At 40.9% G+C, this 20,291-nt stretch overlaps 2 protein-coding genes and 1 long non-coding RNA gene across 5 annotated transcripts in view; 2 read left to right on the top strand and 1 right to left on the bottom strand.

Moving 5' to 3' along the window:
* Window positions 1-2,066, top strand: part of ITFG1 (integrin alpha FG-GAP repeat containing 1) — a 296,021-nt gene extending 293,955 nt beyond the window's left edge. The window contains exon 18 of the mRNA XM_061385926.1: window positions 1,669-2,066. Within this exon, the coding sequence (XP_061241910.1) occupies window positions 1,669-1,728 (60 nt within the window). The 3' untranslated portion in view covers window positions 1,729-2,066. The remainder of the gene's footprint in view (window positions 1-1,668) is intronic.
* LOC133229529 (uncharacterized) overlaps window positions 1-19,155 on the bottom strand; it is an 81,527-nt gene extending 62,372 nt beyond the window's left edge. Inside the window, exon 1 of the long non-coding RNA XR_009730565.1 lies at window positions 18,724-19,155. This is a non-coding gene — a long non-coding RNA (uncharacterized LOC133229529). The remainder of the gene's footprint in view (window positions 1-18,723) is intronic.
* Window positions 19,156-19,234: 79 nt separating this feature from the next.
* The window catches only part of NETO2 (neuropilin and tolloid like 2), an 85,255-nt gene continuing 84,198 nt past the window's right edge, over window positions 19,235-20,291 (top strand). Inside the window, exon 1 of one of the 3 annotated variants that reach the window (XM_061385930.1) lies at window positions 19,235-19,686. In XM_061385930.1, the coding sequence (XP_061241914.1) occupies window positions 19,653-19,686 (34 nt within the window). In that variant the 5' untranslated portion in view covers window positions 19,235-19,652. The remainder of the gene's footprint in view (window positions 19,687-20,291) is intronic. The other 2 variants (XM_061385929.1, XM_061385928.1) reach the window with 2 other exon arrangements.

Genomic DNA, 20,291 nt, shown 5'->3' with positions numbered 1-20,291 from the left:
TTCGGTGCTCAGCTTCTTTACAGTCCAACTCTCACATCCATACATGACCACTGGAAAAACCATAGCCTTGACTAGACGGACCTTTGTTGACAAAGTAATGTCTCTGCTTTTGAATATGCTATCTAGGTTGGTCATAACTTTCCTTCCAAGGAGTAAGTGTCTTTTAATTTCATGGCTGCAATCACCTGCCACTTTAGTTTTATCTAAAATCATGGCATGAGCTATCCTCAGATATGCCCAGCCTTCAGTTCAGTCGCTCAGTCGTGTCCGACTCTTTGTGACCCCATGAACCGCAGCATGCCAGGCCTCCCTGTCCATCACCAACTCCCAGAGTTCACCCAAACCCATGTCCATTGAGTCGGTGATGCCATCCAGCCATCTCATCCTCTGTCGTTCCCTTCTCCTCCTGCCCTCATTCTTTCCCAGCCTTCATCTCTCTCTAAAGCTCCCTCCTTCCAACTGTCACCATGACACTTCTACCCAGATCGATTACAAACAACTTAAAACTAGTTTCTTTCTTACTCACTACAGGATTTACCAGTTGCCCTCCTGTATGTGCCTTCATACAATCTCTGAAGCTGACTCCACTTCTGAATTCCTTACATCAGTACTTTAATTTAGTTGAGTTCAACTCCTTGTTACATCCTCCCTGTCCTCCCAAATTCCATTCTCTCCCCTCCACTCCATTTATCACAATGCTGCCAGATTACTCATCTTTTAGTCTTAATCATGTCACTCCTCTGCTCAAAAACCTTTGGTGCCTACCCCCTGCCTAAAATGTGTAACCCATTAGCCTAGCCTTCATGGTACAGTCTTCTTGTGACTCCACCATACACTTTTCCAACCTTTCTCTTACTAGTTGCTTCCATACATCCCATGCTCCTGCCAGATTTCCCAGGATTTTCCTGCTCTTCCCCCATCTTATAGTGAATGTCCCTCTTAATTTCCATAAATGCTGTCTTTCAAAGCTTTCCCTTTCATCATGCCAACCAAAAGTAATCTCTCAGAATTTTGGTAACATTTTTCAGCTTTTATCCTGAAAGAGTTACTGCTTATGTTTTAGTAACATTTTTCAATTTTTATCCTGAAATAGAGTTATTTAGTATGTTTTTAGTATGTTTTTCATTCTAGGCTTTAATAAACTCCATGAGAGCAAGATATAAAACTGAGGAGTTTTCTAATCCCTCAAAATTCCAAGTACATGGGACTTAACCTAGTGGTCGAGTAGTTAAGAATCCATCTTCCACTGCAGGGGGCACAGGTTCCATTCCTGGTCAAGGAACCAATATCCCAATGCAAAATCAATAGGTTAACCCCAAAATAATTAATGCACTTTAATATAATTAGATTCAGCAGTATTAAGAACGGGAAAAATGTAATAGTTGATTCCATTCTTAAAAATCTAATGTTTACTCCTACTTTCAAATAAATAATATATAACAAACTAAGCTTTTAAGGAACAATGCTTGTTGGTTTTTTAAATTCAATTTAAGAGATCATTAATTATAGAATAACTAAACTATAAAAATATTTCATAAGATTATTGCATAATAAAATCACACTTTTACCTACTAATTGCTGAGGGCTTTTTTAATTAACCATTTCATATTTCAGAAAGTCTTTGACATTTTCTTATCATTTATAAACCAGTCTAAAATTCTTTTTCAGAAAGCAGATGATAGAGAAAAACGACAAGAAGCTCATCGATTTCATTTTGATGCTATGTGACTTGCCTTTACTACTGCATAATGGAACAGCTATTCACTTGATTAACTGAAATGCTAAACTTGGCTTATAGAATAAAATAGGAGATTTTGACTATTACTGATAAATGATACATCCCTTGGTAATTATTGGAAAATGTTCAAATAAATATGGCCTGAATGTGTTACAAGGTCTTTTTTTAAAGTACTTTGTTTACAGTAGTTTGGTTCTTTTTTCACTTGTGCTGTACATTTTTTTCCCTTTGTGGAATGTGTTGCATGTACTCAGGTGTTTATGTATTTATAATCTTATTAGAATAATGATGATGGGAAAAGACGTGTAAATAAAAATTATTTAAATGAGCAAGGTTTTTTGTGTTCCACTTGAATCAGTCTTGCTTCTTAGTCTAACAATGCAAATTATACTTCTGTGACTGTATCATAGGTAAGTTCTTAACCGTTCACCCTCATGATAGCAGGTGAGGGGTCTTTCACTGATGTCATACAATATAGTGGTTGGGTACTCTGGCTTTGGAACCACAGTCAGGCTTGCTTTAAACTCTTGGTCACACCATTTACAAGCTGTTTGCTGAACTTGGCTAACTGCTTAAGCCTGTTTTCTTGTTTATAAACAGAGCTAATACTATTACACAGTTGAGTTATAATATACATTAGATAGGATAATGTATACAAAGTACATAGCTTGGTGCCTAGCACAGAGTAAGGTTTCAATACGTGGTAGTTGTCGTTACAATTATTCTTAAATCATTTTTTACAGACTTCTGCAACTAATTATCAAAATATATAGACTTCATAGGATTTTCTTTTCAGGTATTTGGAAATCATAGTCTTAGGAAAGCCTAAATTCTTCATGGTTGACACCCTATATAAAGGTTTATTACTTTCTTATATTAACTGAAAATTATAATACCCTTCAAGAATTAATGTGCCCCAGTAATTTTCATTTGAACATAGATCCTTATCACATGGTAGTGAAAAGCATTTGATTTCTTGAAACATCTGGGAATGCAAATCTTCAATCACATTTCTATTCTCAAACGCTTGTAAGAGTCTGTAATTTACATTCAGACTTCAATGCAAATTTCTGTGAACTTCATCAAAAAGTTGCATCTAAGTTTATATGTCAGTGCTAATAACTTCCTAACATGCAAACGAACATATGATGGATATAAAATATAAAAACTTGTTTGAAAACAATTTTGTTCGTGTTATTTTTTTTTCTTACAGTTTACTGAGAATGGCGTGTGTATAAGTGGTTTACTTTATGTACCTAAGCATGGCTTTGTTCACCTAAGTCTTCTAATAAATATTCTGTATTGAAACAAAGTAGTTTGGGGAATGTGTAAATAATTACTTTGGCCCATGATAAGCCTTAGAGGTTATGAGGTCCACGCTAGACAGGCATCTCCCAACTATAATACCCAGTTAAATTCACTAAACCTTCATCAGCCTATAACACTGTGCCAGGCTCTGTTTTACACTGTCCTTAAAGACAGGTAGGTTTAGTATCTATTATCTGATACAGCATGAGTTTTAAAACTCATTGCAGTCAGAGTCTATGAGGAATAGTGTTACAGGCAAATGAAATATTAATGACAAAAATACAATCAGTGACTTTTTGTTTCTGTATCTTGATACTAACCTTCAATGCAACATCAATGCCACTCATTAAGGGACAGCAAGTAAATGTCACAAGGGTCAGCTGAATTAAATACAGCTGACCCTTGAGCAAAATGGGTTTGAACTGCACAAGTCCTCTTAAAAGTGGGTTTTTCAGTACTTATGTACTGCAGTAGTACACAGTTGGTTGAATCTGCAGATGCAGAACCTCAGATACAGAAACCCAACAAGAAAGTTACACTTGGATATTTGTGTAGAAGGTCAGCACACACACTGTTCAAGAGTGTAGTGGAAAGAGCACAAGACTTTGAGGTCAAACTAATCAGGATTCAGAGCCTAACTCCCATTTTGTGACTTTTAGTCAATCACTTTACCTCTTTGAGCTCTGGTTTCATACTGAGTGGTACCCACCCTAAAAAAACTGTTTTAAGTAGCAATATGTGCACAGAAGATACTTGAAAAGTGCTGGTTCTTTTCTTCTCTCCCACTTCCCATTGCAGAGACAAACAATAACTTAACATTTTGACTCTCTTCCACTGACCTATACTTACATAATCCTCCTCCTCTGGGGAACTAGGAGTAATCAAGACTTAATAACCATTTGAAGATAACAATCACATGCAAACTTTTTTTTACTGTGCTTCAGTTTACCGCATTTCACAAATATTTTGTTGTTTTAAAAACTGGATGTTTGTGGCAACCCTGCATTGAGTAAGTCTATTGGTGCCATTTTCCAACAGCATTTGCTCACTTGATGTCTCTGTGTCACATTTTGGTAATTCTTGCAATATTACAAATTTTTACATTATCGTTATAGTGACTTGTGATCAGTGGTTTTTTTTTTTACATTACTATTATAACTGGGGTTTGTTTTTTGTATTCTTAAGGTATGTACATTGTCTTTTTCTTTTTTGCTGTTTTTTTTTTTTAATTTATTTTTTGCCACACCATGGGGTATGTGGGATCTTAGTTCCCTGATCAGGGGTCCAACCTTCATCCCCTGCATTGGAAACATGGAGTCTTAACCACAGGGAAGTCCCTAGGATGTACAGTGTCTTTAAAAAGACATAATGCTATTACATAATGCTATACTGTATAGACTGCAATATAGTGTAAACAATGAGAAACCAAAAAAGTTCATGAGACTTGCTTTACCATGATATTCTCTTCATTGGGGTGGTCTGGAACCAAACCCATAATATCCTCAAGACATACCTATACTTGCAAATACAATAAATACATTGTTGTTAACACACCATTTATTTGGGCTAACCCTTTATATTTCTCCATCTACCAGCCAAAAAAACTATTTATTTTCAGAAACTTAATTCTCAAATAGTTTCTCCAAGAAGGCCTCAGGATTAAAGATAATAACTTATGAACATACTTTTTATACTCTCCCTACTCTTGATACAGTAGGAAGCTATTACAACTAGATATACCTAGAGATTCACCCTCAGATTAAATATCCATAAATCTGTGACGTGCATCTCTACTAAAGACAATGGTTACTAAACCAGCAAAGGTAAAAATGAACTGGCATCAAAGATACAGCCTTTTCAAGCAGAGAAATCCAATAGCAAAATGTTTCAAGATAGAAGAAAAATAAAATCACTAAGGATACTAGATTAAGTTATTTTGGAAAAACTAAAAATAATTTTACATATCACTAAAAATAAGATCACCAAGATAAATTAAGACAGATTTATACAAAGGTCCAGTGAATTCATATAGTAATTGCAAAAAAAATGAGTTTTATTCCATGTTTCAATTTTTTTTTCCTTTTGTTCTTTAGAAGATCTTAAAGAATAAAAGTCAGGAAATATTAATTTTTACAAATAGCTAGAACTGACTACTCAAAACTCAAAAACTTGAAATGTGTCCAAGAGACCCTGATTACTGAGGCTTAAGTTATGATTTTTGTTCAGCTGCTAAGTCCTGTCCGACTCTGTGACCTCATGGACTGCAGCATGCCAGGCTCCCCTGTCCCCTACTATCTCCTGGAGATCGCTCAAATTCATGTGCATTGAGTCAGTGATGCTACCTAACCATCTCATCCTCTGCCACCCCCTTCTCCTTTTGCCTTCAATCTTTCCCAACAGCAGGGTTTTTTCTGAGTCGGCTCTTCGCATTGGTGGCTAAAATATTGGAGCTTCAGCATCAGTCCTTCCAATGAATATTCAGGGTTAACTTCCTTTAGGATTCATTGATTTGATCTCCTTGCAGTTCAAGGGACTCAAGAGACTTCTCCAGTACCACAATTGGAAAACAATTCTTTGGTGCTCAGCCTTCTTTATGGTCCAACTCTCACATCCAAACCATAGGTTTGACTCTACAGACTGTGAGCAAAGTGATGTCTCTGCTTTTTAATACACAATCTAGGTTTGTCATAGCTTTCCTTCTAAGAAGCAAGTATCTTCTAATTTCATGGCTGTCACCACCATCTGCAGTTTTTCTGCAGCCTAGGAAGATAAAATCTATCACTATTTCCACTTTTTTCCCCATCTATTTGCCATGAAGTGATAGGACTGGATGCCATGATCTTAGTTTTTTGAATGTTGAGTTTTAAGCCAGCTTTTTCACTCTCTCCTCTCTCACCCTCATCAAGAGGCTCTTTAGTTCCTCTTCACTTTCTGCCATTAGAGTGGTATCATCTGCAGATCTGAGGTTGTTGATTACCTCCCAGAAGTTTTGATTCCAGTTTGTGATTCATCCAGCCTAGCATTTTGCATAATATACTCTGCATAGAAGTTAAATAAGCAGGGTGACAATATACAGTAGTCCTTTTCCAATTTTGAACCAGTCAGTTGTTCCATGTCCAGTTCTAACTGTTGATTCTTGACTCATACAGATTTCTCAGGAGACAGGTAAGGTGGTCTGGTATTCCCATCTCTTGAAGAATTTTCCACAGTTTGTTGTGATCCACACAGCCAAAGACTTTCACATGATCAATGAAGTAGATGTTTTTCTAGAATTCCCTTGCTTAGCAATTTGATCTCTGTGCCTCTGCCTCTTAAAAACCAGTTTGCACACCTGGAAATTATCTCAGTTCATGAACTGCTGAAGCCTAGATTGAAGGATTTTGAGCATAACCTTGCTAGCATGTGAAATGAGAGCAACTGTACACTAGTTTGAACATTCTTCGGCATTGCCCTTCTTTGGGATTGGAATAAAAACTGACCTTTTCCAGTCCTATGGCCATTGTTGATTTTTCCAAATACGCTGACATATTGAATGTAGTACTTTAAGAGGATCATCTTTTAGGGTTTTAAATGGGATTTTAAATAAGCTAGGATCAGATCAGATCAGTTGCTCAGTCGTGTCCGACTCTTTGCAACCCCATGAATCGCAGCACACCAGGCCTCCCTGTCCATCACCAACTCCTGGAGTTCACTCAGACTCACGTCCATCGAGTCAGTGATGCCATCCAGCCATGTCATCCTCTGTCATCCCCTTCTCCTCCTGCCCCCAATCCCTCCCAGCATCAGAGTCTTTTCCAATGAGTCAACTCTTCGCGTGAGGTGGCCAAAGTACTGGAGTTTCAGCTTTAGCATCATTCCTTCCAAAGAAATCCCAGGGCTCATCTTCAGAATGGACTGGCTGGATCGCCTTGCAGTCCAAGGGACTCTCAAGAGTCTTCTCCAACACCACAGTTCAAAAGCATCAATTCTTCGGCGCTCAGCCTTCTTCACAGTCCAACTCTCACATCCATACATGACCACAGGAAAAACCATAGCCTTGACTAGACAAACCTTTGTTGGCAAAGTGGTAACTCCTTAGTATAACAGTGAACTAATGAGCTTCCCTGGCAGGTCAATGGTAGAGAATCTGTCTGCCAATGCAGGGAATATGTGTTCAGTCCCTGGTTGGGGAAGATCCCACATGCTACAGAGCAGCTAAGCCACAACTATTGAGCCTGTGCACTACAGCCCAGGAGCCACAATTACTGATACCAACATGCTCTAGGGCAGTGCTTCCCAATGAGAAGCCTAAGCACTGCAACTAGAGATTAGCCCCTACTCACCGCAACTAGAGAAAAGCCAGCGCAGCAATGAAGACCTAGCACAGTCAAAAATAGTGAATTGGGATGACCCAGAGGGATGGTATGGGGAGGGAGGTGGGAGGGGGTTCAGGATGGGGAACACATACACCTGTGGCAGATTAATGTTGATGTATGGCAAAACCAATACAATATTGTAAAGTAATTAGCCTCCAATTAAAATAAATTTTAAAAAAAGACCTACCACAGTCAAAAAATAGTGAATTAAAGTTAACCAGCCCTTGTGACGACTTGCAGCCTATTTGCATCACCTAGCCAGTTATTTTAAAATACTAATAAAACAGATAATAGATTAGGAGTGCTCTTGGTCAACACTTGTACTGAAGAAAGGAAGGAAGCAAAACTGGGCAGAGGTAGAAATCAAGTTGTGATGCATTCTCAGTGAAATGCCTCATACAGTGCTACAGTGAGTATTGAGATAGGATGCCTACCTCTGTTTCCTAACCTGTCCTAAGTTAGGGTAAGAAGGCTGGGCATTTATACCCACCACATTCATCAGTTATTGGCTATAGGCTGTCCCAAGAGCCTCTGTCAAGGAAAACAAAGCAGGCAGAAATAACAAACATCAGAAATGATAAAGAAGATCTAACTATAAAGTATACATTAAAAATCGGAAGAGGTTAAGAACAATTTTATACCAATGAATTTGAAATTTAACAAAACAGACCAATTCCTATGAAAACATACTAAAACAGATTCAAACAGAAAACCTGATTACTTCTCTGGTAGGTGCTATGATGTCCAGATCCTCCTTCAAAAATAAAGAATTTATTATCCTAATTTCTGAGAGTGCCTTCGATAGATGGCTGTCAGCCCCTTTGGGGCACTGCATTAGCTAAAGAGAGTAGACTCAACTAAGATCACTCCTCTCTTCTTGACACAGAAATCCTAAATGTGTATGAAATAAATATATAAAGCAAAACAGACACATAAGGAGAAAGAGACACACCCCAATTTAGGTTGGAAATGTCAATTCCCTTCTATAGTGAGTAATAGAAAATGTAGGCAGGAACTCAGAAAATTTAGAGATGACCTGAAAAGCATTACCAATCAAGTTAACCTAATGAAGTAGAAAACACTTCAACAAGAGCAAAATACAGAGTTGCCGTACATGCACACTGAACATTCACTAAAAGAGATACTAATCTGGGCTATAAAAGAAACCTCCCCAAATTTAAAAGCACAGAAATTATACAAAGGTCCTCAGACTAAAACTGAACTAAATTAAAGAGACACCTGGAAAACACTCAAACATCAGAAATTAATGCACTTTAAAATAACCATGGGATTAATGAAGAAGTTGCAAAGGAAATTTTTTAAAGTTTTTAACGAAATAAAAATACAACATAAAATTTGTAGGAGACAGAGAAGGCAGAGCTTAAAGGGAAATGTATAGCATTAAATGCATATATTAACAAAGAAAAAAGATCTAAAATCAGTAACCTAAGCTTCCACCTTAACTAGATTAAAAAAAAAAGATTAAATCTAAAGCAAACAGAAGATAGAAGAAAATTATTAAAGCAGAAATCAATAAAAAGATGGCTCTTTGAAACGATCAACAATATTGATATACCTCAAACCAGGGGAAAAAAGGAATAGACACAAATAACCAATATAATGAACGAAATGGAAGACATCACTACAGATTCCACTGACATTAAAAGCGTACTTTTTTAAAAATATGAGGAATTATCTATGCCCATGAATTCAATAAATTAGATTAAATGGACCAATTCCTTAAAAGATTTGTTGTTGTTCAGTCACAAGTCATGACCGACTGACTCATTGTGACCCCAACAGATTGTAGCATGCCAGGCTCCTCTGTCCTCTACTACCTCCCAGACTTTGCTCAAATTCATGTCCAGAATGTTGGTGATGCTATCTAGCCATCACTTCTCTGCTGCACCTTTCTCCTTTTGCCTTCAATCCTTCCCAGTATCAGGCTCTTTTCCAGTGAATCAGCTCTTTGCATCAAGTTGCCAAAGTACTGAAGCTTCAGTTTCAGCAACAGTCCTTCTAATGAATATTCAGGCCTGATTTCCTTGAGGACTGACTGGCTTGATCTCCTTAAAGTCCAAGGGACTCTCAAGAGTCTTCTCCAACACCACAATTGGAAAGCATCAATTCTTCAATGCTCAGCCTTTTTTATGGTCCAATTCTCACATCTGTACATGACTACTGGAAAAATCATAGCTTTGACTATATGGACCTTTGTTCGCAAAGTGACGTGTCTGATTTTAATATACTGTCTAGGTTTGTCAGAGCTTTCCCTGAGTAAACATCTTTTAATTTCATGGCTGCAGTCACCATCCACAGTGATTTTGGAGCCCAAGAAAAGAAAATCCTTCACTGCTTCCAATTTTTCCCCTTCTATTTGCCATGAGGTGATGGGACTGGATGCCATGATCTTAGTTTTCTGAATGTTGAGTTTCAAGCCAGTTTTTTCACTCTCCTCTTTTACCCTCATCAGGAGGCTTTTTAGTTCTTCTTCACTTTCTGCCATTGATACAAACTACCAAAACACACGTAAGCAGAAATCAATAAACACTATATCTATTTTTTAAAGTTAAATTTTCATATTAAAAACAAACTTTCCACCAAAGAAAACTCAATGGAGCAGATGGTTTCACTGGCAAATTTTACAAACATCTAAGAAATAATACCTATTCTATCCAGCATCTTGAAGAAAAAGAAGAGGAAGGAATATTTCATAACTCTTTTTAAAAGGTCAATATTTTCCTAATGCTAAAACCAGACAAAGACATTATAAGAAAATAAAACTACAGGCCAATATCCCTCATAACACCAATATAAAAATCCTCAACAAAACAGTAGCAAATTTTGTGCACAAATACATAAAATAGATAATATATCATTACCAAGTGTTTTTCATCCCAGAATGCAAAACCAGTTCACTGTTTGAAGGGGAAGAAAGCAATATAATTTACCATACTATTAAGTCAGAAAAACCGTTTTATTCTCTCAATAGACACAGAAAGATAATTTGACAAAATCTAACATCCACTGTCAATTTTTTTTAAAAAACTAAGTAAACTATGAATAGAACCTCCTGAACCTATTAAAGGGAATTACTTAAAAAAGAAAAATAAACTACAGCTAACACATACTTAATGGTGGGAGACTGAATGCTTTCCCTCCAAGATTAGGAACAAGGTAAGGATGTCCTCTCCCACTGATAATTTTTACCATAATACAGGAAATCTTTTTTTTATATCTGTTTTAATATAAGGTCTTCTGTGTACGAGACAGCAAAAGAGACACTGATGTATAGAACAGTCTTATGGACTCTATGGGAGAGGAGAGGGTGGGAAGATTTGGGAGAATGGCATTGAAACATGTATAATATCATGTAAGAAACGAGTTGCCAGTCCAGGTTCGATGCAGGATACTGGATGCTTGGGGCTAGTGCACTGGGACGACCCAGAGGGATGGTATGGGGAGGGAGGAGGGAGGAGGGTTCAGGATGGGGAACACATGTATACCTGTGGTGGATTCATTTTGATATTTGGCAAAACTAATACAATTATGTAAAGTTTAAAAATAAAATAAAATTTAAAAAACAAAGAAATATAGTTGATTTACCATATTGTGCTAGAAACCTTAATTAAAGTAATAAGCCAAGAAAAGAAAAGAAAAGGCATACGGACTGGAAAGGAAGAAATAAAACAGTCCCTATTAGCAGATGACACAGTAGTCTAGAAAATCTATACACACACACACACAAGCTCCTAGAACTAAGTGAATTCAGCAAGTTCAGCAGGATACGAGGTCAACACAAAAAATCAATCATATTCCTATATAAATGCCATGAGCAACTGGAAATTGAAATTCTTTTAAATATCACTTAAAATAGATCCCCAAAATGAAATTCTTATGTATAACAAAGCATGCATAGGATCTATATGCTGAAATCTATGAAAGAGCGATGGAAGAAATAAAGGAAGACATAAAAGTAAAGACACTGCGTTCATAGACTGGAAGATCCAACCTAGTAAAGACGTCAACACTCCCCAAAGTGACCTATAGATTTAACAACATCCCTATCAAAATTCCAACAGTATTTTTTGGACATAGATAAGATGATTATAAACTTTATATGAAAGAGTAAAGGAGCTAGAACAGTTTCAAATAATTTTGGAAAAGATGGCAAAGTTGAAGGTCAAACTCCTGATTTTAAGACTTATTATGAAGCTATAATAATCAGGATAATGTGGCACTTGCAAAAAGACAGACACATAGATCAATGGAACAAAAAAGAAAGTCCAAAAATAATCCCACACAAATAAAGCTGTTTGATCTTTGACAAAAGTTTAAAAGTAGTTCAGTGGAACATGGTCTTTGAAATAAACATTACTGTTAGAATATTTGGTCATATGGCAGTTCTATTTCCAGTTTTTTAAGGAATCTCCACACTCTTCTCCATAGTGGCTGTAATAGTTCGCATTCCCACCAACAGTGTAAGAGGGTTCCCTTTTCTCCACACCCTCTCCAGCATTTATTGCTTGTAGACTTTTGGATCGCAGCCATTCTGACTGGCGTGAAATGGCCCTAACCCTAACCTTATTGTGGTTTTGATTTGCATTTCTCTGATTATGAGTGATGTTGAGCATCTTTTCATGTGTTTGTTAGCCATCTGTATGTCTTCTTTGGAGAAATGTCTACTTAGTTCTTTGGTCCATTTTTTGATTGGGTCGTTTATTTTTCTGGAATTGAGCTGCAGGAGTTGCTTGCATATTTTGAGATTACTTGTTTGTCAGTTGCTTCATTTGCTATTATTTTCTCCCATTCTGAAGGCTGTCTTTTCACCTTGCTTATAGTTTCTTTTGTTGTGCAGAAGCTTTTCATTTTAATTAGGTCCCATTTGTTTATTTTTGCTTTTATTTCCAATATTCTGGGAGGTGGGTCATAGAGGATCCTGCTGTGATGTATGTCGGAGAGTGTTTTGCCTATGTTCACCTCTAAGATTTTTATAGTTTCTGGCTGGGCATACACACCAAGGAAACCAGAATTGAAAGAGACACATGTACCCCAATGTTCATCGCAGCACTGTTTATAATAGCCAGGACATGGAAGCAACCTAGATGTCCATCAGCAGATGAATAGATAAGAAAGCTGTGGTACATATACACAATGGAGTATTACTCAGCCTTTAAAAAGAATCCATTTGAATCAGTTCTAATGAGGTGGATGAAACTGGAGCCGATTATACAGAGTGAAGCCAGCCACAAAGAAAAACACCAATACAGTATACTAACGCATATATATGGAATTTAGAAAGATGGTAACGACCACCCTGTATGTGAGACAGCAAAAGAGACACAGATGTATAGAACAGTCTTTTGGACTCTGTGGCAGGGGCATGGGGGGATGATTTGGGAGAATGGCATTAAAACATGTATGATATCATATAAGAAGAAAAATAAATAAATATAGCAGCATGTAAAACAAACAAACAAAAAAAAAGAATATCTGGTCATCCGTATGCAAAGAAACGGAGAAGGCAATGGCACCCCACTCCAGTACTCTTGCCTGGAAAATCCCATGGATGGAGGAGCCTGGTAGGCTGCAGTCCATGGGGTCGCTAAGAGTCGGACATGACTGAGCGACTTCACTTTCACTTTTCACTTTCATGCACTGGAGAAGGAAATGGCAAACCACTCCAGTGTTCTTGCCTAGAGAATCCCAGGGACGGGGGAGCCTGGTGGCTGCCGTCTATGGGGTCACACAGAGTCGGACACGACTGAAGTGACTTAGCATAGCATAGCATAGCATAGCATGCAAAGAAAAAAAAGAACCTTGACCTAAACCTCACACCTCATAAAATAATTAACTCAAAATGTATTATAACCTTAAATGCAAAACATAAAACTATCAAACTTTTAGAAGAAAACATACAACAATACCTTCATGAACTACAGTAAGCAAAGAGTTCTTAGAAATAAGACCAATAGTATGATCCATAAAAGAAAACAGTCTAAATTTAAAATCATTTTCTTTGCCAAAAACACTTTCAAGAGAATGAACAAGCTACATATGCAACGGAAATATTTGCAAATCATATATTCAACAACAGACATATCCAGAATGTATAAAATGTAAAAGAACTCTCAAAACTAAATAACCCAGTTTAAAAGTGAGAAAGAATTTGGACACTTCCCCCAAAAAAGATATATGAATAGCAACTAAGCTCATGAAAAGACACTCAACTTCATTTGCTATTAGGGAAATGAATATTAAGACCATGGAAAGATACCACTACATGCCTATTACTGTACCAAGAGACTTGCATTTGTTTCAGTTTTAGTAAAGAGGATTAAACATAAAGTAAACATCTTTCAAAATGATATTCTGGCTTTTAAGAAAAAGATACATATACGTTAACAATGTTATTCTAAAATATATCATTACAGCCTAAGTTTCTCAAGTAAATGGATGACCAGAAATCTTCCTGATAAAGTTGAAATACTTAAGCACTGTTAGAATATAACGTTTCTTAAAATTTTTCTTGCTTTGCAATTATACTAAGCAGAAATTTGAAAACAAGTTTCAGTTCAGTCGCTCAGTCGTGTCTGACTCTTTGCAACCCCATGAATCACAGCACGCCAGGCCTCTCTGTCCATCACCAACTCCCGGAGTTCACTCAAACTCATGTCCATCGAGTCGGTGATGCCATCCAGCCATCTCATCCTCTGTCGTCCCCTTCTCCTTCTGCCCCCAATCCCTCTCAGCATCAGGGTCTTTTCCAATGAGTCAACTCTTCCCATAAGGTGGCCAAAGTACTGGAGTTTCAGCTTCAGCATCAGTCCTTCCAATGAACACCGAGGACTGATCTCCTTTAGGATGGACTGGTTGGAACTCCTTGCAGTCCAAGGGACTCTCAAGAATCTTATCCAACACCACAGTTCAAAAGCATCAATTCTTCGGCACTCAGTTTTCTTCACAGTCCAACTCTCACATCCATACATGACCACTGGAAAAACCATAGCCTTGACTAGACGGACCTTTGTTGGCAAAGTAATGTCTCTGCTTTTGAATATGCTATCTAGGTTGGTCATAACTTTCCTTCCAAGGAGTACGCATCTTTTAATTTCATGGCTGCAGTCACCATCTGCAGTGACTTTGGAGCCCAAAAAAATAAAGTCTGACACTGTTTCCACTGTTTCCCCATCTATTTCCCATGAAGTGATGGAACCAGATGCCATGATCTTCGTTTTCTGAATGTTGAGCTTTAGGCCAACTTCTTCACTCTCCTCTTTCACTTTCATCAAAAAGGCTCTTTAGTTCCTCTTCACTTTCTGCCATAAGGGTGGTGTCATCTGCATATCTGAGGTTATTGATATTTCTCCTAGCAATTTTGATTCCAGCTTATGCTTCTTCCAGCCCAGTTTCTCATGATGTACTCTGCATAAGTTAAATAAGCAGGGTGACAATATACAGCCTTGACGTACTCCTTTTCCAAATTGGAACCAGTCTGTTGTTCCATGTCCAGCTCTAACTGTTGCTTCCTGACCTGCATACAGGTTTCTCAAGAGGCAGATCAGGTGGTCTGGTATTCCCATCTCTTGAAGAATTTTCCACAGTTTATTGTGATCCACACAAAGGCTTTGGTATAGTCAATAAAGCATAAATAGATGTTTTTCTGGAACTCTCTTGCTTTTTGCACGATCCTGCAGATGTTGGCAATTTGATCTCTGGTTCCTCTGCCTTTTCTAAAACCAGCTTGAACATCTGGAAGTTCACGGTTTAGGTGACATCATTACCACATGACCCGGTTTTGACTCCCTGGAGATAAGCCTTCTTCAATATCATTGGCACAGGGATAATTTTGGTCTATGACTGTATGGACTGAACTGCCTTTCCCCCCACCCAAATCCTTATGTTGAAGCTCTAACCCAAAATGTGATTATATTTGGAGATAGGGGCTTTAAGAATGTAATTAAGGTTAAATGAGGTTATAAGAGTAGGATCTTAATACAATCTGACTGATATTCTTATAAGAAAAGGAAAAGACATGAGTTTGTGGCTATGTGAAAACATAGCAAGAAGTCTGCAGTCTGCAAGCCAGGAAGAGAGGTCTCACCAGAAACCAACCCTACTGGTACCCTAATATTGGACTTCTAGCCTTCAGAACTGTGAGAAAATAAATTTCTATTGTGTAGGTCACCTAGTCTATAACATGTAGTTATGAGAACCCAAGCCAACTAATTCAATAAACTAAAAAATATCTTCCTCTTTTCCTTCCTTTAAAAACCCCACTGAAATCTTCATATACTGAACTCTTCATACAATGAGATTCTATATGATTTTGCTTTTCACTAAATTTCATCATTGTAGTCATACGTGCACACTGTATGTGCACATACAAAAAAACAGTATAAGACAACCCCCCCCCTTTTTTTTTTTTTTACTACAAATAGATTTTCTATGTATCAGTTTGGTTATGTGTCAATTCCTATATCTTCCTTAGTTATGGTATATCTCTGTATTAGTCTGCTCAGGCTGCAGTAACAAAATGTTATAGATTAAGTGACTGAAGCAACATTTATCTTCTCACAGTTCTGGAGGCTGGAATCCCTGATTAAGGCTCTAGCCAATTTGGTTTCTTGTAAGAGGGCTTGCAGGCTGCTGCCTTCTCATCAGGTCTTCACCTGGCACTTCCTCCATGCCTGTGCTCTCCGCTGTTTCTTCTTATAAGACACTAATCCCATCGGGTCAGAGTCTCACCCTTATGACTTCATTTAACCTTAGAGGCCTAATCTCCAATACAGGCACACTGTTCAAACCACAACACATGTATTTTGAGGGAAACATTCAGTTCATAACCATCTCTAAACATAACCTGCCTTTCTACGCTATCATTTAATAAAATATAGAGCTCCCAAACTCCAGCAATAGAGAGAGACAATAAAAATCTGTTTGGTACATAAACACGGAGATAAAATGCAGCATTTTTAAAGTAAGTCAATGCTCCACAACACCATTCAAGTGCTACAGAAGACTTGGTCAGAGAAAACAAAATGTAAATTACAGGAATGATCTTGAGGAGTTTCAGAGGCTAGATCTATGCCTGAAAGATCAGGCAAGGTGCAATGAAAGCAGAGTTCTCAATCACCTGGGCACTGGACGTAATCTGGGAACAGATTGGGTGCTACTGGGTGGTCTTCCGGGGAAATAATATTTCAAAAACAGAACTCCCCAGCTGAGAGAGATGCAAACGGCTTTCCTTTTAATTTAGTCAACATATGGTCACACGGTAATCTCAGCTATGATCTGTGCTTTACCACATTCTGTGGAAAATCTACTGTAGACAATTACATCCAAAAAATAGGTGTCTTAATAGGTAGCCACAAAATGAACATTCCCAAAACATTCCTTGGGAATCTACTCCCCAGCCAACATACTACAGAAAAGACTTCTTGCTGCTGTTGCTGCTGCTAAGTCGCTTCAGTCATGTCCGACTCTGTGCGACCCCATAGATGGCAGCCCACTAGGCTCCCCCGTCCCTGGGATTCTCCAGGCAAGAACACTGGAGTGGGTTGCCATTTCCTTCTCCAGTGCATGAAAGGGAAAAGTGAAAGTGAAGTCGCTTAGTTCTGTCCAACTCTTAGCAACCCCATGGACTGCAGCCTACCAGGCTCCTCCATCCATGGGATTTTCCAGGCAAGAGTACTGGAGTGGGGTGCCATTGCCTTCTCCAAAAGACTTCTTAGGTTTCACCAAAATGTTACTACCGGTAAGAGGTACTAGACTAAATAAAACAGTACTATGTATATACTTTGTTTTAACTACAGTTGATTTAATCTGTCCCCTTTTATCTTCAACTCAACTGCCAGATTTATCTTTCCAGAATTCCACTGCTGCACTATTAAAAACTGCCCCTCTGGCCTCCTGAGTCAGGTATAAACTCCTTCACCTAGCAAATAAGTAAAATCCCCATAGACAAAACCCACCATATTCAACTTTATCTTCACTACCAATCACCACATTTGCCCCCAAAAAGATGCTTGCTGCTGCTCCTTGCCTGATGTGAAAGCTCTTCTTCCCTCTCTCCTCTCCACTTGGCATCCACAGCCTTTTCATTCTTTGTGTGTTACCTCCTTCACGAAGCATTCTCTGATGACATCATACACACATGGATTCTTTCGTCAGGCAATAATTATGCATTCAGAACCATTATTCCAAAGACTTCCCTCATGGTCCTGTGGTTAAGAATCTGCCTTTATTGGCAGGGGCCCCGGGTTTTTGACTCCCAGTCAGGGAACAGGGGAACTAAGATCCCACATGAAGAGGGGTAACAGAAGGCTGCTAGCCACAACTACCGAGCCCTTGCAACGCAAGGAAGACCCAGCAAAGCCAAAGAAAAAGAAAAAGTGCATTTAAAAAAAAAAAAAAAAGAACCATTATTCCAGAAGCTGAGAGGGCTCCTTCCTCCTAATTCTTTTTGTCCACCACTGTCTGTGACTTAGGTTTAATAATCTTAATACTGTCCTAGTCTCTCAACGAGTCACTTTATTCTATCAGTGGAAAAGGCTCCTAAAATGCTTTATTTACTAGTTGGTTCTTGTGTGCAATATCAATTTAACTGTTGGTAATTTGTCCTTAGGAAGCCAAATATACACATCATGTATCTTTCATGGCACATGGTGAAGGGCTACCTTAATATTAACTGATGTTAAATATGCTTTCACTTGTAGACCTTGTTAATACTTTCTGAGGGATAGAAGGAAAGAGTTTCAGTTGCCACAATTTGTCCTTAACTTTAACTTGTTAGACAAATATTTATGGAGTTCCTACTATGTGTCAGATACAGGTATAAATATTCTTTTACTCTAGGGCCTTAATCATGGGCGTTTCCCCAGCACCTGTCACAAGCAACTTGTTTAAATAGTGCGGTAAATGAGACTCAGGTGATGAACAAATTAGTAGTAGATGGGCAAGGTAATTTCAGAGCATGATAATCACTACGGAGAAAATAAAACAGAATTAATACCACATACTATGCAGCTGTTTACAAATGTGGAGATTTCGTTATCAGCAGAGTCAAGTGACACTATCCGCATGGCTTGGTGGTAAAGAGAGTATTTCTGTAGTCAGATGTGTTGGGCTCACCACCCTGCCTCCCTCCCTGTGTGGCTCTGAACAAAGAACTTAACCTCCCCCGCCTCCTCTTTCCCATCCCGCATGAGGTGAATCGAGGATTACAGAGTTGATACGTGAAGAGTTTGGTGCTGTGCCTGGCAACTCGGGAAGCGGGTCGGTAACTGCTAGTAAACATTACCGTTGGTCACGTTAACTCACCTGATGCTAAAGGCAGGTGAGAACCTCAGGCTCGCTCGGTCCCGAGCCTCGCCCAGGTGCGCGCCCGCCCGCCGAGGCAGGTAGTCGAGCAGGGCTGAGGAGGGCGGAGTTCTGACCTTGAATTGAGGTCCTAGGAAGTTGAGGGGTCAGGGCCTCCTCTCCGTCTGCCAGGGCAGACGGAGGTGGGCAGGCGGGCCAGGGCTGCCGAGTCCAGTGGGCGGCAGAGCCCCATCCCTCCCTAAGGCGGAAGGCCTCGAGGACTCGGATCTGCTCACCCCGCGCCCCGCGGGGGCAGGGGACAGGCCGAGCTCTCCCTCCGCGCCCGCCTCTCAGAGCGCGGGCGAGGCGCCGGCGCCCCAGACCTCCTGGCCCCGCCCCCAGCCCAACGGCGGCCCGCGGGGCGCACCGCCCACCCAGGGTGCGAGGCCGCGGGCGGGCTCGCCTGGCGATTGGCCGGGAGGGGTGCGAGGGGCACACGGGCGGGGGCGGGGGCGGGGGGCGGGCACATGCGCGCTAGCAGCGCGGCCGGCACGCGGCGCTCGCGCTCCCAGCTTAAATGAGCCTGGGATCCCAGCGCCCCGCACTTCACCCGGGTCCGCGCTGCGGCCGCAGGCGGAGCGGCCGGTGCCGGTGCTGGCCCTCGCGTCCGCGCTCTTGGGCTCCCAGGCGGTCGATGGGACCTAGCGCCGTGAAGCAGGAGGCGGCGGCCGTCGGGGGGCTGGGTCAGCGCGAGAGCCCGCCGGGGGGCTCGGGCATGGCGGGCCGCAGGACCTGAGTCCTGCCCCGCGGGGAGCAACCTGGTGGCGGGCGATGGGGACGGAGCGGGGCTGCAGCCGCGCCGAGCCGTGAGCGCCCCGCTGCCGCCGCCGCAGCCGCCGCCGCCTCATCGCCGCCTCGGCCCCTCGCGAAGCGCCGGGCCTCTTGGGATCATGGCCCTGGAGCAGCTCTGCTCGGTCCTCAAAGGTAAGCGCCCTGGGCCGCGGACGGCGCCCCCTGGGGGCGAGACCGGCCTCTTCGCGTCCCTGCCCGGCGCCGGGCGCCCGACGCGCCCCTTTGTCTGGCACGAGCGGACCGCGGATCCCCGCTCCCGCCGGGATCCACTTGTTCCCCGAGCGCTTCTTCCCAGCCCTCTGCGTGTGCCTTGGCGGGGGACCCGGGAAGCGCATCGGGACTTGGCGGCCCGGCCGGCCCTGCGAGCCGTGCCCTCGCGCTTCTTCCTCGGAATTCCGTACATCGCTTTGCAAAGTTGTAGGGTTCGTGTGAGTGGAGCGAAGGCCGCTCTTTTCAGCATTAGTAACAGAAAGTCAGTCCCAGCGAACAATAAAAAGCCCAACTGAGGCGTCGCGGAGCGGTTCGAAAAGCCCCGCGGTAGCGGGCGGCGAAACGGCCTTGCCCGCCGGCCGGGTCCCACCTGCTGTGGCCACGGAGGCTGCGGCACCACTGCGGGCGCCGCGACCCGGCCCGGGCCGGAGACGCTGCTCTGGGCTGCGCCCCGGCGCTTCCCGGGACCTCAGATACCCTGCCGCCGCTGTCTGATTCTTTCTGATTTGTTGTACCGGGAAATAAAA

The sequence above is a fragment of the Bos javanicus genome, chromosome 18 (assembly GCF_032452875.1).
Source record: "Bos javanicus breed banteng chromosome 18, ARS-OSU_banteng_1.0, whole genome shotgun sequence".
Taxonomy (NCBI): Eukaryota; Metazoa; Chordata; class Mammalia; order Artiodactyla; family Bovidae; genus Bos; species Bos javanicus.
Note: the sequence above shows the minus strand (reverse complement) of the source record. Positions and strands in the feature narration are given on the sequence as shown.